Source organism: Pyricularia oryzae, chromosome 5 (assembly GCF_000002495.2).
Source record: "Pyricularia oryzae 70-15 chromosome 5, whole genome shotgun sequence".
In the NCBI taxonomy this organism is placed as follows: Eukaryota; Fungi; Ascomycota; class Sordariomycetes; order Magnaporthales; family Pyriculariaceae; genus Pyricularia; species Pyricularia oryzae.
Window position 1 is genome coordinate 1,604,371 of NC_017852.1, and position 22,217 is coordinate 1,626,587.

Consider the following 22,217-nt stretch of genomic DNA (forward strand, 5'->3'; position numbering starts at 1 on the left):
TGGCTGGGCGATCGGTGAGCCTATTGTCGAGCTCATTAGCAAGCCCCAAACTGCAATAAATTTGATACGCATTGTGGCTTTTGTTTTGGTTTGCTTTTGGTCACAGAGATAACAGAGACTTGATGTAAGTAGACTAGAAAATGCAAGATAATATGCCCAACTCGGCCAGGAACGAATGTGCTCAACAAAGAATAGCCGTTGGACACTAGACGATATAAAAAGATTAAAAAAGATGATCGGGCTATTCTATATTTTTATACTACCCGGTGGCAAAACACACACCAGGCTCTTTGTCTGTACAGCGAAAATACTCAAATTACAATAGCCATCTCACTTGGGTCAGGATCCCTCGTTGGGTAGATGCACGGGAGATCCGGATGCATTATGCGTAGGACGCCCTTGGATCCATGCTGCCCCTTTTCTTTAATATCTCAACAACTAAACCAATTGCAAACAAACTTTCTTTTGTATCAAAAAGACAAACAAACAGTACAGCACTTTGCACGAGCCGCTAGTTGATTTGTGTCGTCAGAACAACTACGCGTAGACGTGTTTAAACCTGTATAAACATGCATGCACATGCATACACAAACCATTTCTCAAGTGCATATTCTTGTTACGTCAAAGTTAAACTGACATGTTCCTGGGACTACTCACAAGAGCTATAACCTGGGCAATTCCAACAATCTATTACACAATCTGCTCCCTCGAGAACATAGGCACAACTGGCAATCCTTGATATATTTTTTTATTTCTTTTACGCTGGACCCGAGAAATAGGCTATGCAGAAATGATCATGGTTGATCACGTCGAGGGTCAAGGGGATCACACACAATCGGCGATCGGGCAACGCCGCCAAGGGGAGGGAGGTGCGATTATTTTCAACGGCCAATAATACATTGATAAAATCCCTCTTGCATTATTCAAAGGACTCAAAAGAGCTCTGACTCAGAAGCTGCAACTAGAACTGATGGACCAAGCCATTGAGGTGCTGAACATGGACAAACGTGGAAGCTGATGGCATTTTGCCCCTTGTCTAGGGCTTTATGTTTAAATCTTGCCCAACAAACATGTTTGCATTTTTTCCCCCCAGGCATTGAGTCCAGGTATAGCAATGAATCGTATACCTTCTTGTATGATCTTCCATATCGCAAATCACATGGCACCCCCCTTGTCTAAAAACACGGCTGTGGTGATTAATTCTGTCTTCCATTTTCCCCCCACGTCGGCTGCCTTTTGCCGCGATGGTTACTCTGTCGGTTTCTCCGAAGAGAATTTACGTCGTAACAAAATGGTGACGTTTGCCGTCGTCGTAAATTAAAAAGAAAAAGGTGGATCATGCCCAACAAGACAAACCTGGTTGGCAGGCATGATTTAAATGTCTTTTTACTATTTACTTTGATTGAAATGGAAGCTGTAAGCGTTATTTAAATGGTCATATGTTGTAATTGTTGCCCCGAAAATGCCGCAATTTGATTGCTGCGCATAATGTTCTTCCAACCTTGGAAATGGCTGTCGACACCGTCTACTACCGGCTTTCCTATGATCTGAGCCTTGCAGGACCGGTATACAACATGGCATTCTAGGTTGGTCGCCAAAATTAACAAAAGCTTAGACCTCTGGGGAGGACAGCGTTGCAAGCTGTGGCTGAACCTTGACTGTCTGTAAACTCTACACAGAAAAGAGAAAAATAAAAATAAAATAAAAGTAAAAGGAAAAAAAAATGCTAAAGATATGCCTGGCCGAGTGCAATCTCCATGTCCTCGACCTTCTGGACACTGGTTCAAATATCATGGGCTGCATGTCTTGGAATGGGTTCATGACGACACTGTTTCTCACCATACATGTCGGTCAATAGCCGCATTTCGCGTTCGGCGTCACCTTTAAGGGGGCAGCATTTTTGCAAAAAGACACGCCTGTGGGTTCAGCTCTGAGTTTGCGCACGAAACAAAAAGACGTAAAGCCCGATTTTTTTCCTCCGGCTCCGGTGGGCACCACTGAGCTTTTTCGGCAGTGGCGGCCGGGCCGTTTCACTGGGCCATGTAATACCATTTTTGGGTTGAGGACTTGTCCCTTTTTTTTCGTTAGTCTTTTTTGGCCAGCAGATCCAGACCGTTTTGGATGCCGGGATGCTGGGCAAGATAAGAGCTAGAGTTTTCAGTTTTGTTGAGACGTTTTGCCCTCGGTCCATCCAAACAAAAAGCCTTGGGGTGTCCAACACCGGCCATCCGCACATCGATATGGATGATGCCTGTGAGGGAAAAAGAAACAGGTGGCTCAAGGTCCCGAGAAGGGATGAACGTTTTATAAAGGCTGATATCCCCAGCAAGAAGAGACATTTGACGATAATGACGTACGGGGGGTTGCAGCACGGAGAGGACATGTTGCCGAGCTGGCCGTTGAATCCGATTCTTTCCATTCTTTTTTTTCGGGGGAAAGCCCTTCTTGTGGTCTTGAACGGGCAGCTAGACAGTGCGGCTGTATCTCTGGTTCCGAATGATGATGGAAGGGGCCGAGTTTCTCGTCATCTGGGCGCTTTTTGTCTTGACCAAGACTACCTAATTCACCAAAAAAGGTCTCGCCTCGCACAAATACAGCGGAGATCTCGGAGTATCTGGTGCGACATTGAAGTCGATACGGGCAAAGCTGGCCGCCTGGAATCCAATAAAAAGCCTCGCCTGATCTGGCAGGATACCTACCATCTTTCAGGTTGTGGTTTCACGACTTTGATGCGGCTTGTCCCGCCAAAAAAAGACCAAAAAGACACATGCAATCCACCCTGTCCCGATTAGGCATGTACAGCGCGCAATAAAAGCATGTGAGAATTTTCGTTGTGCTGCTTTGGAAGACTATACGGCAAGTACAGTCCGGCCGAAAAAAAAAGGAAAGAACGCACAGTAGGGTTTTCCTCCTAATCATCTGGTTTTTGGGCAAGCCGACGGTATTGTGCATCGGCATGCAGTAGAAAGAGAAGAATAAGAAGAAGAAAAAGCGCTCTCGAACGGATATTGATGTTTGGCATTCTGATATCCATGGTGGTTCGCGATCAAATAAACGATTATGGATAGCGGGAATCACCAAAAACTACCTGTAGACTAGCATGTGTCCTGCAGTGAGACGGGCCACAGTCCTTCTTTCCCAGTCTCGGCGATGCTGCTTGTAAAAAAACCGTCATTTCTTCTTTTTGTTTGACAGGTGCGCTTACTGTGTCGGGACGCTCTCGGGCCTGGGGGGCATGCGTCCCAAGTTCTCGATCAAGGTTTTGTGTTCTCTGCACGAACCACCCAACGTACGCACATCGAGGTGCGTCGTAAGCGGGTATGGGATTTCCTCTTTTGGAGGGGGAGTTCGATCTGAGAGCGGCGAGCTTTTGTCTCGGTCACCTACCAACGGGCGGCGTCCCAAAAAAAAAAAAAAAAAAAAAAAAAAAAAAAAAAAACCCTCCCCCAAGAAAAAATTGGATTTTCTTTTGTTTTTGTTGAAGTTCAGGAAAAAAAACATCTTGTGTCCGATTGGAATTGCATCCCATCGTACCAAACCGCCATGCAACCGAACTTTATGGTCCTTGGTAGGGAAACTCGCCGGGCAAGTTTCAACATTTTTTGCGTTATCTTTGTCTTGATTTTCCGTCGCATCTCCCTCATCGGTTGGTGATTTTGTGTCTACCTTGCCCTTGGGATTCAGATGAACGTATTTTACCATGCTGACGAGACCAAGTACCAAACCAACATTTACCCAAAGGACGGGTTGGAAAATGACGGCAAGTTTGTGCACTGACCCCACTGACGGACCTAATGCTCGAGAATGAGTAAGATATTAGTTAACAAGTCAACATGGGACGTCGATTCTAGCTAGCAGGTCGCACAACAGGACGACGTGATAACGGATGTCCGCGAGCCCAGCGCGCCGTGGCTGTCAGGGAGGCAGAGCTGCCTGTCGTTTGATCGTCTACGTATATATAACGTATCGGTACGTCCTTTGAGTGACCGAGGCAGACGCGCTGTCGGGTTTTGTCCTAGATCGTGCCAAGAAGCCCTAGTCTTTCTTGAAGTATACCACGAATACTTTGTTTGTCTTTTTTTTCTTCCTTTTTTTTTTCTTTTGGTCCACGTTTGAAGCCATGAGTCCATTCCTTCAAGCGTCAGACGACAACAACCCACTCTTCAAAGAGTCGTGTCAGGCGCTGGACCATGCCACCGAGTTTGCCAGAGACACCCTCGTCAACAAGGAGCACTGGTGCGGGTGGGTGCTCTCCAACGTGACGGTCACGGCAGAATGGATTTTCCTGCAGTACATCCTGGGGCTGGAGATGAGCAATGAGGACCGAAGGGGCTTCTTGAAGCATTTTACGTCGTCGCAGAGGCCCGACGGCAGCTGGTCCCTCGCCACGCAGACCACGACCGGGGGAGAGCTCTCCTGCACCATCGAGGCCTACCTTGCCCTCAAGATCCTGGGCGTCAGCCCCGAGGAGGACTACATGGTTCGCGCGCGCGACTACGTCCGGAGCCACGGGGGAGCCGAGAAGATGCGCATGCTCAGCAGGTTCCACCTGGCCATGTTTGGGCTGATCCCGTGGGCGGCGGTGCCCCAGATGCCGCCCGAGCTCATCTTCATGCCGTCGTGGTCCCTGGTCAACATTTACAAGTTCTCGTCCTGGGCCCGCTGCAACATTGTCGGCCTCTGCATGCTGCGGGTGCACGAGCCGCTCTATGCCCTCCCCAACGGCAAGCAGCTGGACAATGACTACCTCGACGAGCTGTGGCTGGACCCCTACCACAAGGCCATCCCTTATACGGTGCCGTACTTGCAGCTGATGCAGACCTCGCCGCTGGGCGTCTTGTTCCAGCTGGGCGACCTGTTCCTGTGGTTGCTGTCGTTCCTGGGCTTCTGGTTCCTGCGGCGGTGGGCTGTCTCGAGCAGCATACAGTGGACGCTGGACCACCAGGAACCGTCGGGCGACTGGGGCGGCATCTACCCGCCGATGCACCACAACATCCTGGCGCTGATGCTCGAGGGCTGGAGCCAGGACGACCCCGTCATTCAGAGGGGCATCGGGGCCTGCCAGAGGTTCCTGGCCGAGGACCCGGCCCACGGCAAGTGGATGCAGCCCAGCGTCTCGCCCGTGTGGGACACCTTTTTGATGATTCGCGCCGTGGCCGACGCCAAGACCACTGATGACGCCGACAAGCTGCTGGTCAAGCCCGTCGACTGGGTTCTGGCTCAGCAGATCGACGACGACCACATTGGCGACTGGCGCATCTACCGACCCGATATCCCCGCCGGCGGCTTCGCCTTTGAGTACTTTAACAAGTGGTACCCGGACGTCGACGACACCGCCGTGGGCGTCGTCGCCCTCATGCGCCACGACCCCAGCCTCGTCAACGACGACCGGATCCTCAAGGCCGCCGCCTGGACTCTCGGCATGCAGAACCGCGATTTCGGCTGGGCCGCCTTTGACGCCGACAACAACGCCTTTTACCTGCACGCCACCCCCTTTTCCGACATGGACAGCCTCACCGACAGCTCCACACCCGACGTCACGGGCCACGTGCTCGAGATGCTGGGGCTCATGTACCGGCTGGAGCGGCAGGGCCGGGTCAAGAGCCCCGAGATGCTCGCGTTCCTGTCGCAGTCGCACGGGGCCTGCGACAGGGGCCTCGGGTACCTTCTGGGCTCGCAGGAGGCGTTTGGCGGCTGGTACGGCCGGTGGGGCGTCAACTACATCTTTGGCACCAGCGCGGCGCTGTGCGCGTTGGCCTACTTTGCGGACCGCAAGGGCGTGAGGGGCAAGATGGCGGCGGGCGCCGACTGGCTGCGGTCGCGGCAGAACCCCGACGGCGGCTGGGGCGAGCTGCTCGAGTCGTACGACAACAAGGCGCTGGCCGGCAGGGGGAGGTCGACGCCCTCGCAGACCGCGTGGGCGCTGCAGGGCCTGCTGGAGCTCGAGGACCCGCGCGGCGAAGTCGTCGAGGCCGGCGTCAACTGGCTGCTCCGCCACCAGGTCACCAGCCCCAGCCGCAACTCGGGCCGCGTCTCGGCCACCTGGCCCGAGGACGACTACACCGCCACCGGCTTCCCCGGCCACTTTTATCTCAAGTACGAGCTCTACTGCCACTACTTTCCCATGATGGCCCTGGCTAGATATAGGAGTTGCATTCAGGACGGTGCCTAGGACAAGGGACCATCTTGTGAGTAAACGTCTCGGAACCGCCAGAGACGATACCGTTGTTTTTATTGCGAAGCGAGCAGGAGAGTTATTGCGGGTGCAGGGTCCCCCGAAGCTGTATTCTTTTCGGAGCCGCCCATTAGTAGAATCTGGGTGTTTTTTTTGTACAGATTTATTGTCTTTGCAATTTTCTACAAGAGTTGGTTCTGGTTTTCTTTCTTGGTCAGATTAAAGGGGTGGTCTTTTTTCAGGGGGTGGCGCAGTACGTTTTTAGCTTTCGATCTTGCGCTCAGCAAGCTCAATTTTATCGCCCCTAATGGCGCCAACCAAAGGGTACATCTTTTTGTCGAACTGTCGAGCAACTATGCTGCGGTAATGCTCTTGTCCTCACACATAACCCTTTTGCGGCACTGTCAACCCGAGTAAAGCCGTAGTCCTGGGGAGACGCAGCGAGACATCAAAGCTCGAAGTTCCAATGATTGACCGCCCGGAGAGACATCTGCACTTTTATTGTGATCCCTGGGGCCATGTTCTCCGAGAAAAAAACATTTCGTACATGGGATTTACTACGCAAAATAAACCTCAAGGTACAATCATTAGCCAAATATCACCACTCAGCCCCTAACCTTGAATCGGTAATGCTCGCCCCGGTCCAAATACACCACCCTATCCCTCTTCCCCTGCCCGTCAACCTCCTTTTTAAAATCCTCTAGCGGCGACAAAAACACATCATAATCGTCATAGTGGATGGGTATGGTGATTTCCGGGTCGAGCAGCCGCATCAGCTGCAGCCCCTGCTCCGCATCCATCGTGACCATCAACAACGGCAACGACGGGCCGGGGATCGTGGTGCCCCCCAGGTGAACCAGCATCAGGTCTATGCGCTTGTCGCCGAGCCACTCTGGGATTTTCTTGAGATCGTCCACCATGAGCGTGTCGCCCGAGATGTAGATGCGGTAGCCCGTCTCCATCGCCCCCTCGTCGCCGTCCCCCGCGGAGGGCCGGTAGCCCAGCTCCAGCATCCAGCCGTTGGTCGGCGGCACGGCCTGCAGCACCTCGTTGGCAGCCGACAGCACACCCGGCGGGACGTGCCTGCCCGGCATCCCCGTGACCTTGATCGCAGGCCGCCTGTGCCTTTCCCCCGCGGCAGACGACGACGCGTCGTCAATGTCGAGCAGCAGGTCCTGGAACAAATCCAGCCCCCAGACCCGGCGGAACGGCTCGTCCTCGGCGCCCCCGGCAGCCAGGCACGATCTTGCGTGCGGCGTCGTGACGATGGTAAAGTCGCGGTTCAGCGAGTCCTCGACCAGCCGGTCAAAGTGGTCCTCGTGGTAGTGCGAGAGCAGGATCGCGTCGAGCGGCGGCAGCGCCTCGAGCTCGACCGCCGGGTCCGTCCTCCGCCGCGCGCTCACCCCCGGCCCCAGGTGGACGTGGTCGCCGGCGTGCAGAAAGTTGGGGTCCGTGAGGATGCGCACGCCCTGCCACTCGAGGATCGTGGTCGCCGTGCCCACGAACGAGACGCTCCCGTCCTCGTCGCCGGTCGAACTCCCTCGCGGGTGCGTGTGCTGTTTGCCGAGGGGGAGTTTTGCTGCTTTTTCTTGTTGCTGCTGCTGCTGCTGCTTCTTTGCCCCGCCGCGGAGGAGGTCCTCTCGTCGGGCAGGGTTCAATGTGATTTGGTTTGTGGGAGACATTTTGTGCTGATTTGCAACCGAGTGCCTAGTGTAAATACTTGCTTGCCTAGGCTGTTATTTTGGAGTCTGCGCATGTTGAAACTTGGTGGGCAGGCAGTCTTTGTTCAACACAAGGGAATTGGGGAAACGGACGCAATCACAATGACGTGTATGATGAGTCGTGATGATGTAACCCACGTACATATGTTCTACCATTGACAATATTCCCTCAATTGTCTTTGACTGTAAATGGACATTCATTTTGGTGGGTGAGGGGTGTTTCTAGCATCGGTACTACAAAGACCTTGCCTTTTGCCCAGAATTGTTCCAAAATGTTCCATGTTGTGTTGGAAAAGGGGCTGTGATGATGGCCGTTTTTAGCATGTGCAAACATCCTCAACAGTATCCGTAAAGTTAGTTCTTTCAACGGCAGTAGCCTTTGCAATCTTGAGAAGAGACTCTAGCTTCCACACCAAGCAAAAGAAAATCCGAAAGAAATGTGAAAAAAAAGTCGATGGTCACCACTTCCTCCCCATCGCACCCGCCTCAAACCTCCTCGAGCCGCTGGGGAGTTTCGAATCCGTCGGCACAGGGTTCCTGCCCTTGATCATCTGCCCCACGCCCGCCTTGATGTACGTCTCCACCCCTTCCTCCTCCATGGTCTGCACGTCGGGCCAGTCCTCCATCGCGATCTCGATCCGCTCGGCCGTCGACATGAGCTTGGAGGGGAAGAGGTCGATCTTATCCCGCGCCGCATCCCGTGCCCCAAGAGGCTCGTCGTTCCTGTCGACGTCGACGTGGTCCCGGTCGGAGCCGGCGGTCGTGGTCCGAGTCGGAGTCGTCGCCATCTCCTGCACGACGCGCTTGGCGCACATGGGCGCCATGGAGAGGCCGTTGAGCGCGTAGCCCGCGCACAGAAAGAGGCCCGGTCCACCGCCTCGCGCCTCGGGCACCGCGCCGACCCAGGGGTTGTAGTCTCGAGCGTAGCTGTTGTGGAGGGTGCAATGTTAGCTTAGATCGTCAATCTCGTCCCTCTTCCGTGGTTTTGCATCAGGGAAGAATGTATTTCGTAGAGGCGCAAGAGCAATACTCACCCCTCTATCCCCGCCCAGTGCCTGACCTCGAACGTCTCCGCGCGCCCGTCTCCCCCGTTTCTTTCCTCACCGCCCAGAAACCCCTCCAACATACCCTCCAGGTACCGCTCGACCCTGGGCTCCGTGACGTCGTCGCGCCAGACCCCGACCCCAAAGTCGGCCGCGACGTGCTTCCCGCCGGCGACGATGAGCTGGCCTCCGGCTCCGCCCGTCTGCAGCAGGCGCTCCTCGCGCTTGCCGTCCCCGCAGAGAAACGTGTACATCCTGCTCTCCAGATCCAACGGCGGCTTCTCCGGAGAGCTGGTTGCGGGAGCGGCCGCCGCCTGGCACCGCACCGGAACGATCAGCTCCTCAAACTCGGGGAGCAGAGCGCTCGTGTACCCGTTGGTGGCCAGGAGAACCCTCTCGGCCGACACGTCGCCGCGCGGCGTGGCGAGCGTCCAGTTCCCCCCGCCATATCCGCCGGCGGCGGCGGGAGCACCACCGCCGCGCCGCGACAGCCTCGTCACGGGCGTGTGGGTGTGCAGGGCGAAGCCGTCGGCCCCGTGCCGCTCGAGCAGGCGCTCGAGGATCCACGCGACGAGCCTGTACGGGTGGACCGTGGCCGAGTTGGCCTGCAGCACCACACCGTCGGCGTCGTGCACCCCGAGGCCGGCGAGGGTGGCCCTGATCTTGTCGACATCCCACCCGCCGTCGCCGGCCGTCACTGGTTCTCCATCGTCACGGGTGCGAGAGGAAGAAGAAGAGGCGGAAGGGCCCCAGGCTACCGAATCGAGCACCTTTCCCATCGACTCGGGCATGGCGGCTTTCATGTCAGCCACGCTGGCTATGCCGAAGCCTATCATCGGCTGGGGGACCGCGAACACGCCGAGACAGTCTTGCCATTCGCAGGGGATGTCGTTGTCCCTGACAAAATCCCGCAGCAACTGTACGCTCTCCAGCGTCATGGCCGACACGTCCCACGAGTTTTGAAAGAGGAGCATTTCCACCGCTCCAATGTTCTACGGTGCGGTTGATGGCGTCAACATGAGGTCTGGCCTTCCTGTCTATTTTTTTTTCTTTTTTTTTCGCAATGGTGTATCGCATCGACGAGGAGCATGCATCCAAGTTACCCATCGGCTGGAGAAGACTCACCTGCCCAGAAGATCCCCAGCATGCCTCCCTAGCATCCAGCATGACCACGCTGAGATCCTTGGCCCATCCCTCCTTTAGAAAATGCGCCGCAAAGGCGCCAGTGATGCCACTGCCGACAACAACAATATCGGCATGTTTGGGCAGCTCTTTTGTGCTCGTGAAGCCCAACAATTTGCTAGAGGGCTCCAGCAGCCATGGACTGATTGTCGGCTTCGTGCTTGGCAATCCCGACGTCCATCGCTGCTCTTCCTTGCCGTTCTCATCAGATTCGGATTTTCTAGGGCCTATGACTGCTGGTGCTCTTGATTTTATTTCCGCCGGACTCATTCTTGTCCTATATTATTACGCGGATCGGATTTGGTGGGCTTGTGAAGTAATGAGTTAGCAGGCCTAGTCTCTCAAAAGACACCGAGCTGTTTTGTACGTAGAGCAGGCGATGGATCTCCAGATCCGACACTCAGCAAATGTGTTGGCGGGTGAGAATTACTCTCCTGGACAACGGATGATTGTTAATACCCTACTATGCAAAGCCCACTAGGGCTCAGCCCGGTAACCTATCTCGTACCTACTTTGTCTACCGCCCAAATCGGACTGCCATGACGAAAAGCTCCTCGGCTGGAATTCGTTGCTGCTCCTGCTCTAGCTAATTGCGTGACTCTTCTCACGCAGACTTGTAACTTTGATCGCCGAGGTTATTTGAATTTCAGATGAATCTCAAAGTTTGATGAGCCGATCTAAAAACTCAAAACTGGAACTGGAAACGGGGTGCAAAAGCTGATTTCTCTGGCTTCGACAGTTCTCTGGTCCCGACACTGGCATCCATAATAAAGAATACCCATCGTGGATCGAATTCTGATATGATCGACCGTCAGATAGGATCTAAAACTGTAGGCGGATACTGCAGGCATTGAAATCCTGATAAGGAAAGCACGTGTCGCCAGATATCAGTGTTGGCGAGCCAAGTGTCAAGAACATGCTTGTTGACCAAGACTAATAGAATACAGACCGAACCAAATTCGAACCATATCCTCCCATGCTTTAACAACCACTCTAGCCCTTGAGCATCTTTTTCCTCTTGCCAATCTGGGCAGAGAAACCAGTCTTGATGGCAGTAACCGACCGACGCGAGCCGCAAGAGTTGCAAGTAATAAAGTACCTGTTATTGTTGGAAACAAATGGTCAGCGTATGGGCGTTTGGCACATTCCGTCAAGGTCGATTGCTTGTGTACTAACAGGCGGTTCTCTCCCTTGTTGAGCTCTGTGTTGGGCGACCTGCAAGTCTTGCAGGTAACATATTCGACTAGCAAAATCAACGTCAGTAACGATTGAGTACCAAGAAAACCATCGCGGTCCCTGAGCAAACGCCAGCTGGGATCCACCTACTAATGTACTTGCGCAACACGTTCTCCAGTTGCTTCTGCTGGAAACGACCCTTGATAACCAGGCGACGGCTACCGTCAGTCGAACCCGACGTTCCCAACTCAGCAAACAGATACTGCGTAACGTGTTCCTCTGTACGCTTCATGCGCTTGCAAATATCGGCCAGGTTGATGAAAATGGTCTTCTTGTTGCCTTCACGTGCGCATTGCGGGGGCGGGATCTTGTATGACCGGGTTCCGCTGGTTGCATGGTCGGGGTTCTTCTCTTCGAGGAGCTTGTAGAACCTTCCGAGGAGCATCTTGTATGGGATGCTCTCTGTCGCATCGTGAGCCCAGATGCCGGTTCCCTCATCCATGTCACCTTCCTCCACCTCTGGCTCCTCAGGTTCGGCATCGCCCTCCTCGGCCTCCTTGTCGTTAAGCTCCATGGCCTTGAGCTTCTTTGCGAACTCATCGTCATCGATGGGCTTCTTCTTCTTTTTCTTCTTGAGCGTCAGGTCCAGCCCGCCGTCCTCAGCATTCTCGTCGCCGGCGGCTTCCTCGCCATCCTCCACCTTCTTGGGCTTCTTCTTCTTCTTCTTCAGGGTCAAGTCAAGTCCATCGTCATCGGGAGCGGCCCCGTCCAGGGTCACATCGGCAGGAGCTGAAGATGCATCAGTAAATGCACCAAGTGCGGCGGAGAGTGGCGGCGTACGAGGCGTGTGGGATTGGGCCGTGTCCTTCTCCTCATTTGGGGTCGACATCGTAGTGACCTTGCCGTCGGCGTCGACGACCAGTTTCTCTTCTGTAAAGGCAACAGACTTCCGCGCCTTCCTATCAGGAAGCTGTGAGGGCTAATTGCAATGGAGATTGCTTTGGTTAGCGACTTGTTTCAAGCTTGCATGGGTTTTTTTTTTGGTTTTTTTGGTATCCAAGATAGCTTTGTTTGTTGGGAGTACAATACGATGGATTCCGACTGGGGTAGGGTTATCTGGACTACAGGAAAGACGACCTTTGGGTGCGGGCTGAGCAAGGAGAAATTTCTTTGAGCTCGACTTCCAATGGGCTACCAGTTCAAAGAGTGGCGCAACAGTAGTAGTGAGGAAAATGAGTAATAAATGAGGTTGCTTGACTGCTTCCCTCCAGTCACCGAACCAACTGAAAAAAGTGGTGGGGTGGTTGTGTGCGTGGAAACTGGGGATTGCTTTGCTGCAGGGAAAATTCGGGAGGGGCAGATTTGTCGACCAGTGAATGGCTGGACTGTTTTCGGTGGAGGGGACGGGAAGGGCTAGGACAGGCTTGCCGGCCAAAGTATGGTAGCCGGCAAGCTTGCACGAAGCAGAGACATGACAGACGACGCCACACCCATTGCAGACAAGACTGAAGAGAATTGACTCACCTCAGAATCCATGATTGTGGTCGCACTCCTAAGCGACTCGATGCTTTTGGTATGGTACCCAGGTCAATTTCTCGGCTTAGATGAGTGGTGCGATTTTTTCTGGGCTAGAGTATCTGCAGAAAACAAGCCAAATTCGATATCCTCTTCACAAAGTTGCTTGGTTCCGAATGGCCGTGCTTGTCGTATGACTTGTGTGCTGGTAACAATTCTTGGATTGGATCGACAAGCCCACAGCTAACCTAAGGGTATAGGGTGTTGAATTACCAGGGATGGGCGCTTTTTCTCTTGTATCCAGTGTCAAGTCTTGATAGAACACGGGCGGATAGTAGTGAAAAGTTGCTTTGCGCGATAGATGACTACATTGCCTGCGCTCTCCTCAGCCGTCAGACCCGATGGATGACTCAATTGATTGCCAAGCCTGTGGAGGGTGGGGACTCGAGAAACCATTGATCAGCTGCGAGGTCACATGACATATCTACAGAAGTACCGTACCACTAGAGCTAGGCCTGCAAGCTTGGTAGGCTACTCCAATTGGAATTTGGTTGCAGGTGGTCTTTGCAGTGACGTCTGTTTTTAGTGTCCGGGGTTACATGGTGAAAGAAGCTCTCCGCCCAAGTTAGAATCAACTTCCAGAGCTCCGGTAGCCCTCCGACTTGATTACCACCGTGCGGCAAACGTCACCAAGGGACCTGCCAGCATAGGTGTCTGATTTCCATTCCATCTTTCACTCAAGAAATTGTCGGTCGGTCCAAACGCCGATAGACTGCAGCCATGTCGGCGCCGACGGGATCATACATCCTCCCCGAGCACGCGGCCCCCTCCGATGATCACGATGACCTGGACTCGCTTCCATCCATCTCGACCAGCCTACTAGACTCCGAGCCCGACTCGGAGGCGCAGAGAGAATGGGAGGAAAGTCTTGAGCAGTTGCAGCTGATGCTGACAATGGTCATAATACCGTTTACTGGCAAATACATGGGGCGCAAGTTTGCATTTTGGAGTATGTTAACTTGGCTTTTTACGGCACGATAGCCGAACCCCCTTTTTTGTGAGCCGCACTAACGAAAATTTTCTTCAACATAGGCTGGGCGCGATACATGGAATGGATGCACAATGTTGAAATCAGATGGACGAACAAGAAGGCCTTTGTGGCTGCCGGTGTCATCGAAGCCGCAGCAACATTATGAGCAGAAGTCATCATCGTCTTATACATATCCGAATTGCACGATACCCGCCGTTCACCTGTAAAATACGAGCTGTTATTTGAATTCGCGTTCAGGCACAGCAAATGATCCCATCGGCTCTTCGTTGCCACATCTATTTTGATCGGCTCGGAAACTAGAACACTCTATTTGGGGCTATTCATAGGCCGACAGTACACAAACTCCTCGAGTATAGCGACGAATACATTTATGCGCGGCATTTCAACTGATGCTGCTTCTTGCCACTCACTTCCAGGCCGGAAGCGCGGTCATGGGTCAAAGGCCGACTTTTATACCCGTCAGGAAAGACTGGTTAGGGGAGACGGTTTGGGGTCTTGATACGACAATTGCATGCGCTTCATTGTTATATCTGTCTCGTATCGGGTGAGCTTTTCAATTTAAGCATCTGAGCCTCGATGTGGCAAGTGGTAGACGCGTAACGATAAGCTACAGATATAGATTTTGCTTGGCCGAAATACAAGCAGTCTGAGTTCTGGCTATGGCCGCAATCTGTTGCATAGACCTACTCTATATACGAAGTTCATATCCCAGTCTGGCCCCGTAAACAGCCCAACTGCAGGGAGCTCCATGTAAAGGGTACAACAGAAATGCTCCTTAAATGCGTCGAGTAGTGTCTCGATCATGCTACCAATGATACCAGTCCCTCAAGATAGCAACTGGTTTGGATCACACGCGTATTTTGGTTTGCTAGACTGGCCGTGATCTGTCGATTCAGGTCTCGCTGCGAAGTAGGATGAAGTCCAAAGTTGCTCTCTGAGTGGAATCAGACCTTGGCTTCTTGGCTTGTATTAGCGATCTACAAGTACCATTGCTAGCGATGCGTATCCATTCGCAAGTCACTTAAATTATCATTTCGCGTTTTTGTGTTTGCACAGCCTGGGTCGCTTTCACTTGCCCTAGCCATGGAGCTGGCAGCTCTCGGACAAAGTCAGGGCGCTTTTCACACTCAAAGGAAGTTCCATGTCTTATTCATGCATTCAATTGGTAGCTGTTCGCCGCTATCGCGCCATAAAATGACGTCGCGAGATCCTACTCGACGCGAAGCAAGTGGTACTGTGCCCTTTGACACCGCCACATACCATGGTTACAGTCACTCACATGGCCTACAGTACAGCTTCTACTGAACCCTGTCTGTTCACATATTTTATCAAATTAGCCATCGAAGATCAGTCAAAGCGCGTCCACGATGGCAGGTGGCCGCCCAAGTCACCGTAAGAAAGAGAATTGCATCGAGGTAGGGTCGTTGCCAGCGATGCTGCTACGTCATCTCACATTGGTTTGCCCGTACAGGCCATGCATAGTCTGGGTCGCTTGTTTGTACGGGTATAGACGTGCATGTAAAAAAGCCAATGAATGGTGTTTATGTTCTTTTGGCACTACTTACAGTTTTCAATGGGGCAGGCGTGGCGGGGCAACACACCCAGATTCCAGATGTAGGCACGTTGAAAGATAAAATTTACAACTCTTGCGATGTAAACAGCTCTTCGTGCCGTTTTACCGGCGCCAAGGTGCCTGCGCGGCATTCAGGCCCTCGTGTTGTTGCAACTTGCGATCCTTCAACGACCCACCGACGAATGAAATAAGCTATTGTTTGCCGATCGGGGATTTTTCCTCCAGGTCACTGGTACCGTAAATAGGTATATACACCTTGACCAATGGAGAAAATATTTGCAGAGAGCAAATAACCAAAAGGAACTTTAAGTTGGTAAGTACTACCATCGGTCCGTCGGTTACATACAAATCAAATCCGAGTGCAAACGGCACAGCAAGCTTGGCTTCATCATTGCTGTACCACCAATCCGCATAAGGGGGGAAACGTCATATGAGCGGCTCAGGACCTACCATCAGTAAATCTGTTTTCTGATATAGGAGCTCTTGTTTGCATCGCATCGCGAATATGTATATAACTCAGGCAGTCTGTTTCTTCGAGTCGTCATAAAAAATCTCTTTGGATAGAAAACATTTACTTGCATGTCAAATCCCGAACGGGCTCATCCGATACTCTTGCGATTCACTAACAGAGCAGGCAAAATCCATTATCTACTGTTAGCAGAGAACAATTAGCACATAAGCGACATGTTAATATGCGTGCTGCTGTTGGCCATCTCGGCCGGTGCAGTAGGCCAAACAACCCCAGAATTTCCTTGGGCTATAGGAAGAGTTTCTATGGGCGACAATGAGTCGACTTCCCTTTACAATTACGGAAGACAGCATCCCAATGGCACACGTTCAATCAACTTCAAGTCATCGCAGTGGGATTCCTTACCGGAATGGACGTTTCGTTAGTATATTCAAGCTCAAAACCCGACCCATCCATCGTCTGCGACAAACCTGGGAAGAAAACACGTCTTGTGCCCTGCTGATTTCTCGACGCATCTGCGTGGCCGTGGTGCTTAGGGATGAACGCAACTCACTTTCGATATCCTAACCCACGTAGGCAAAGACAACCCGTCGACGACCCTCATGCTACAGCCATCACATTTGACTTGAGCTGGCCCGGAGGTGGCCAGATGGCCGACCAACTCGTGGGAAAGAAGATATTACGCGAGAGACAAAATCTGACCATAGTCAAGCTGACGCGATTTTGCCAAACATTCTACGCTCCGAATTTCGATCACGTCACCAACATCAGCAACTCGTATACCGAAGAGAACGCTCGTTCAACCGACTGCCGGCCTTTCCTGGGAGATGCGTGCGTCAACGAGTTGGAATCAACGCCTAGTAGTACGCGCTGCTCAGGAATGCCCGTCTTTAGCGGTTTATGCTCCCATGTTTTGGGACAGGACCGATCAAAGGGCACCTTGTCGCAGGGGATGGCAAGCAACTACAGCAGCGGCGACTTCATGGCTGGAGCATCGACCGGAGCGATGAACGGGACCAACATGACCTCCTACGATGCCGTCACCAACAGGGTGCATATCGTAGCGGTCAATCCCGTTTTCGAGGTTCGGGGTCTCAATGGTAATCGCACCTCCAACATTACAGGCCGCCGGCAGGTTCTCTGCATTCGCATCAACACTGGACAGGTGGAAGACGAAGCTGAGGGCGCGGGTATGTCGACGATCCTAGGTCGTGCAACAGGTGGAGGCGGTTTTGTTGGTCAGCTGGTAGCGGCAGTGGTGACTGGTCTTGTTCTTGTCCTTGTTGTTTAAGCAGACGTGCGCCTTGGAATTAACCCCCACGTTTTGAAGAGGACGAGACAATAAACAGTACTGTGAGACACGTCTGTGTCTCGACTTGAGCGGTCAATTCAAAATTTTCGTTAACAGTCGATGCTTCCCACCGTCGACTGGTGTGAGCTAGGTAGGCACCTTGTTGATCGTCAGCCTTGCCAGTATAGTCCGCATGCCGAGCCCCTGACCAAGGATGATTGCCGGGGGAGCATAAAAAACCTGGGGACTTGTGGTCCACATGAGCACCTTAGCCCAGAACAGTTTTCAGACAAGGCGCTAATGTTAGGAGAGAAAGCAAGAAAATCATGCTAGAAATAGCGGTTGACAGCTGGGCGGCAACGAACGCGCGTTACATGTGAGATATGATGATACCCAATCGACTGCCGAGTTTTACGACCGGCGAGGTGGAATTGTGTCGGATCCCGGCTTCCTCTCAAGGGTCCTTAAAGGATGAGGGGGCAAGAGTGGGGATATGAAGCAGCTCAACCAGAGAAATGAGTGGCTTGACGACATTGTGTTGGATGTCAAAATGTGGGGGATGGTGGTTGCGCGGCTAGCCAGTCTTGCAGCCGCCCTGCGTGGTTGCCCCGCCAAAAAAATGATTTGATCCCACTTCATCAACCCCCCAACGGGAAGGCAATGTCATGTCATCGCCCGGTACTTGGCAGCCAATTAATTACGTGCAGTCAACCTAGACTGCAGGCGGAAGAGATGTGCCGTGGACTGTTTACTGTGCAGTTCTTTCCATCCAATTGTGCGATACCGACGTGCGCATGCTCCCAAAATTAGTGGCAAACAGCAGAGTGAGAAAGGTGAGGTAATGTGTAGGTAATCTTGGCCATGTTAGGAGCGGACGGATGCTTTTACTTCACAACTAACTTAGCTTGACCCACGATCGTCTGAATTATCGACAGTTTGTGACCCTTAAAACCCCAAGCTGATTACTTACTGTGCGATCCCTCTAATCCGCTGATGCTTCTGCGCAGTAGTTAGCTCGTGCAGTTTGTTCACATCCGCGCTAGTGGGTGGTGGCAAAACGTCATGGTGGGTTGCGTCCGAATCTTAATTGTACCCTTAAGGCCGCCAAACCGATACCTTCCCAAGCTCCCACTCATCCACCGCCCAGTTAACTCCAATCACCAACCCACAAGAACAACTTAAATAGCACAGATCAACATTTGGGAAAGCAACTCCCTTGCAGCCATACCCGCCTGCCTTCCCTGTCCTTTCTCAAGTATCCACACATCAATATCTTGCGGTCCATTTCCGGCGCATTATCAGCGTCTTCGGCATTATCGACAAAAAGAAAACAAAACAACCCAAGAAGAAATACTAGCTAGCTCTAGGTCGGTCGGCACTGCAACAATCTCGACTCGACGTGCATCCCGAGTCGTCATCCTATCTACCATACCAAGCTACCCATCAAACCCAACTAGCTCTATCTACTGTAACTTCACAGCTTCGACAGCCGTGAAACTCTGTGGATTCCACTGTCGTATCCGCCTTCAAGAGTGAGTTGAGCCACTGCTGTACAGTAGGAAATTGGGTTAGCAACCCCCTTTCCCCTTGTGCTTCTGCGTCGATCTAAGGCAAACACTTTGTCATCCCTCCACAAGCTCCAGCTGACAAGATCAAACAGACAAACGCATCTGTTGTTGCGCTAGGCCGATCGAAGCTGAAAGTCCCCAGCAGCCCACATCCATCAGAAAAATAACAACACGCCATCCCGGACAGACGTCCCAACTAGAGACGAACCAAGACTATCAACCGCCACAATGATGGAAGACGTTGTCCGAACGGTCCTCAGGCTCCTCGAGATCCTCTGGACCCTCCTCACCACGGCCCTGATTGGAAATGTCATCGCCCTCAACATTAACGCGGCCGGATCGGCCTCGTCCGCCGTCAACTATACCATGTTCACGTGTGTCGTGGCCTGGATCGCGGCCCTCTACGGTCTGGTCACTAACTACGTCGACAACATCCTGGTCCCCATCGTGTCGTTTGCACTCGATGGAGCCGCTACTCTCTTCACGTTTATCGCCGCCGTCGTTCTCTCAGCCAAGTTGCGCGTGACCAACTGCGGCGGCCGTCTGGACTCCAGGGACCTCGGCTCCGACTGGATCGGCTTCGGCAGCGCCGACAACCAGAAGCGCTGCCGCGAGATCCAGGCCTCGGCCGTCTTCCTCTGGTTCCTGCTCGCCTGCTTCGTCACCAGCCTCTTCTTCACCTTCAGGAGTTCGAAGCGCACCGGCAAGTCGGTCCTCAGCGGACCTAGCAGTATGTCGCAGGTTCGCGGGGTTTAGGTCCACTCGGAACCACGCGACCATGTCGGGGAGTCGATGGAACTCTCCCTAGACGTAAAGTGAGGCAGTCTGGCCTTTTCATATCTTTCAATCACCTATATTTTGCGATGGGTGACTAAAAGGGTCTCGGGCTTTGCGCGTTGCGACATATACCCTTTATGGCCTCAGTATGACTTTTCGGCCTTCGTCGCCTGGGCAACCGAGTGAAAGGACTGGATACTGGATTACCTTTGTTTCTGACGTAATTATGATTTAATGTATGTTCTTGTGCTTTTGTGTATAGGTGGAGATAGTTATATATGAACTCTTGCAAAGAATGGGCCAGTCAACCAGTACCTGCGCTCCACTTGAGCCGAGAGACAATTCGACTCTTCGAGCCTTTGAACCCTGGCCAGTCTCAAATCTGCGTCTTGTCAGCCTCCATATCTCAACATATTGATGCTCCACTTGAAGTGATCGACCACTCGAGCACCTTAGCCCTAGCCCAAGTTAACCCACATAATGCAACCCGCAACCTCCACCACTCACAAGCAAACAATCATCAGTCTCTATAGCTCAGTGGCAGAGCGTCAGTCTCATAGTTTCTATGACCATTCTACAAATGAATGGGTAATCTGAAGGTCGACGGTTCGATGCCGCCTAGGGACAATGCGACTTAGCCATATCTTTTGACTTGTTTTTTCTGAATGTCGAGATGATTGGGGGTTAGCAATCTTTTTGCTGCGGGTTGTCGAAACGTCTGTGTTACTACCGTATGCATGCACCTGAGTGAGGAATGTCTGTCGTGCATGCATACTACATGGAAGAGCGAGCGTTGAAAGATGTGTGACTTGAGCGTCGCAGTTGGGTTTCCTCGTGGGCTCTGTGCGTGCCCAAGAACGGACTAGACCTAGTTCTAGTAGGAAACTGAAATTGTGGAGGAGAGAGGGAAGGAAGGAAAAAGAAACAAAAGTGTACTATGTATGTATACTTCTCTCAAAAGGGTTTCAATGAATGCATGTCAAACAGGTAGGTAGTGCTGATCGTGGGACATTGCGCCCAATCATCAACAAAATACGCGACTATAATGATTCAGGAAAACTATGCTGACCTTAGATCGCTTGACTTTTTCAAGGCCTTGGTTTTTCTAGCGACAAAATACGTCACGTTACCATCAAATGATACAAGTCAGACGTCGTTTTCGTCAATTCCTACTGTGCAGCGCGCATGTCGCGTTGAATGACACCCGACTCTCCATGCCGATGGGGGGGTGGTCCTGGACTCGGGATGCTTCGGATCTGCAAAAGGAAGGGAAAAAAAAAAAGAGACTCTAATACTAGAAATAGGTTGCATTACAATTTAGCAGATCCAGCTTCAGATCCAAACCTTGAAGAGAGATCTGCAGGCGAGTCTCTTTCTACTTTTATCTTGTCAGTACTACGGTAGTACTTTTTCTGGGGATCCTAAATATCTCGGGGATCCTTTCCCTTGGCGTTTTGTTTATAGATGAATGCCATTTTTGTCCATAATAGGCGCCTCCTCAACAATGTCCTAGATTCAGCATATCCTAGTACCATGTTGTAAAGAAAGAAAGAAGAAAGAAAAAAAAACACCCCGAAGATCATGTCCAAGCTCTGTTTTGTGGACTTGTTTTACTTTAATTTCGACTGACAACATTCCCTTGCTGTCGGCTGAGCTCAAGAAATCACAAAAGACGAGGCTACCAGGCGAGGCTCACAACCTTTTGCAGGGTATCAAGGTTGTCGCCGATGCTTGCATTGTTTGCGTGCTTTCACTTTTCTTTCTTGTTTGGAGAGACGAGGCTCTGCAGAGACAGACCTCTCCGATCGGGAGAAACTGGGGAGCCTTGTGAAGCCAATCTGAACTGGGAAGCTTGTTTCGTTGTTTAGCTGTCACCGAAATTTCTACATTTTTACTTTTCTATATCTGGAGGCTGAAACACCAAAACACGAGGGGGCGTGTCCTCCCAAGTCACGATGTGCACCAAGAGGAAGACAAAGAACAACAAAGCGGAAAGGTAAGATAGGATAAATAGGCGAATGACAAGAAGCAAAACAACAAAAATTAAAGTTGGTGGACGACATACTTGACGATTGCGGAGCAAAGTTTCCGAATTAGACATGACAGGATATGATTTCCGCCTGAGTTACAGCGTACTTGCCTATTTCCGCATGAGATGTATATGCGATGCGGGCGAGTGATTGCATCCCGTGAATCAAGATCAACAAGAACAGAAAGAAAAAGGGGCCAAAGTACAGAGGAGATAAACCTCCGTGAGAAAAGGAAGAATAAAAAAAAAGGTTACGACGCATTCGAACTTATCCAAGCTGTCAGTAAAGGCTCCTCCGCCAAAGTTCAATCACCGGACCTTGGCGGTAACGTTGTCTGATTAAACTGCATGCTACTGTAGTATGTATGTATAGATGGGATGCGACTATAAGTGCCTCGAGGGGGAGTGTAAAATGGCTTCATTGCTTTTTTTTTTTTTTTTTTTTCCGTTACCCCTTTGACGCGGCAAAATCCCCGACTCAAGAGCCCAACGTGTAGCGTGTCATCGTCGAGGGCGGTTCATCCATGGCAGCCCAAGTGCCGCCTGACGTGCAAACCGCTACTACCCTTTATCGTGTCTTGTCGTCTGTTCGCTCCTGAACCCGCTCAAGGTTTACACACCCTTCGTGGAGAATAGTAGCACTCTAT

At 52.0% G+C, this 22,217-nt stretch overlaps 9 protein-coding genes and 1 non-coding gene across 11 annotated transcripts; 6 read left to right on the plus strand and 4 right to left on the minus strand.

Annotated features, from left to right (window-relative positions):
• Window positions 1–790: 790 nt before the first annotated feature.
• On the plus strand, window positions 791–1,018 carry MGG_17367 (uncharacterized protein; the record flags this gene model as incomplete). Its single annotated transcript, XM_003718147.1, has 2 exons — window positions 791–869; window positions 930–1,018. 2 exons carry the CDS (start codon window positions 791–793, stop codon window positions 1,016–1,018), a joined length of 168 nt encoding a protein of 55 aa, XP_003718195.1.
• Window positions 1,019–2,084: 1,066 nt separating this feature from the next.
• On the minus strand, window positions 2,085–2,694 carry MGG_17368 (uncharacterized protein; the record flags this gene model as incomplete). The annotated part of the gene is made up of 2 exons (XM_003718148.1): window positions 2,085–2,251; window positions 2,358–2,694. Coding segments are annotated over 2 exons (504 nt in total), but the record flags the coding sequence as incomplete, so codon positions are not given.
• Window positions 2,695–3,754: 1,060 nt separating this feature from the next.
• MGG_00792 (squalene-hopene cyclase) lies at window positions 3,755–6,485 on the plus strand (the record flags this gene model as incomplete). Its single annotated transcript, XM_003718149.1, has 2 exons — window positions 3,755–3,764; window positions 4,140–6,485. The coding sequence occupies 2 exons, from the start codon at window positions 3,755–3,757 to the stop codon at window positions 6,170–6,172; spliced, it is 2,043 nt and encodes a 680-aa protein (XP_003718197.1). The 3' UTR covers window positions 6,173–6,485.
• Window positions 6,486–6,780: 295 nt separating this feature from the next.
• Window positions 6,781–7,857, minus strand: MGG_00791 (Lactamase_B domain-containing protein; the record flags this gene model as incomplete). Its single annotated transcript, XM_003718150.1, has 1 exon — window positions 6,781–7,857. One exon carries the CDS (start codon window positions 7,855–7,857, stop codon window positions 6,781–6,783), a length of 1,077 nt encoding a protein of 358 aa, XP_003718198.1.
• Window positions 7,858–8,354: 497 nt separating this feature from the next.
• MGG_00790 (uncharacterized protein) lies at window positions 8,355–9,913 on the minus strand (the record flags this gene model as incomplete). Its single annotated transcript, XM_003718151.1, has 2 exons — window positions 8,355–8,823; window positions 8,931–9,913. 2 exons carry the CDS (start codon window positions 9,911–9,913, stop codon window positions 8,355–8,357), a joined length of 1,452 nt encoding a protein of 483 aa, XP_003718199.1.
• A 1,201-nt stretch (window positions 9,914–11,114) lies between these two features.
• MGG_00789 (eukaryotic translation initiation factor 2 beta subunit) lies at window positions 11,115–12,833 on the minus strand (the record flags this gene model as incomplete). Its single annotated transcript, XM_003718152.1, has 5 exons — window positions 11,115–11,220; window positions 11,298–11,364; window positions 11,448–12,086; window positions 12,138–12,276; window positions 12,822–12,833. 5 exons carry the CDS (start codon window positions 12,831–12,833, stop codon window positions 11,115–11,117), a joined length of 963 nt encoding a protein of 320 aa, XP_003718200.1.
• A 544-nt stretch (window positions 12,834–13,377) lies between these two features.
• On the plus strand, window positions 13,378–14,698 carry MGG_00788 (uncharacterized protein). The gene is made up of 2 exons (XM_003718153.1): window positions 13,378–13,821; window positions 13,905–14,698. Exons 1-2 carry the CDS (start codon window positions 13,593–13,595, stop codon window positions 14,006–14,008), a joined length of 333 nt encoding a protein of 110 aa, XP_003718201.1. The 5' UTR covers window positions 13,378–13,592; the 3' UTR covers window positions 14,009–14,698.
• A 1,180-nt stretch (window positions 14,699–15,878) lies between these two features.
• Window positions 15,879–17,351, plus strand: MGG_00787 (uncharacterized protein). Its single transcript, XM_003718154.1, has 2 exons — window positions 15,879–16,325; window positions 16,442–17,351. Exons 1-2 carry the CDS (start codon window positions 16,121–16,123, stop codon window positions 17,194–17,196), a joined length of 960 nt encoding a protein of 319 aa, XP_003718202.1. The 5' UTR covers window positions 15,879–16,120; the 3' UTR covers window positions 17,197–17,351.
• Window positions 17,352–17,940: 589 nt separating this feature from the next.
• On the plus strand, window positions 17,941–19,937 carry MGG_00786. Of its 2 annotated transcripts, none has more exons than XM_003718156.1 (2): window positions 17,941–18,763; window positions 18,857–19,937. In XM_003718156.1, the coding sequence occupies exon 2, from the start codon at window positions 18,993–18,995 to the stop codon at window positions 19,518–19,520; it is 528 nt and encodes a 175-aa protein (XP_003718204.1). In that variant the 5' UTR covers window positions 17,941–18,763; window positions 18,857–18,992; the 3' UTR covers window positions 19,521–19,937. The 2 variants fall into 2 exon arrangements, with proteins under 2 accessions (XP_003718204.1, XP_003718203.1); XM_003718155.1 differs by having other exon boundaries at window positions 17,941–18,728.
• Window positions 19,938–20,064: 127 nt separating this feature from the next.
• MGG_20234 lies at window positions 20,065–20,168 on the plus strand. Its single transcript has one exon. It is a non-coding gene; the product is annotated as a tRNA-Met (tRNA).
• Window positions 20,169–22,217: the final 2,049 nt, after the last annotated feature.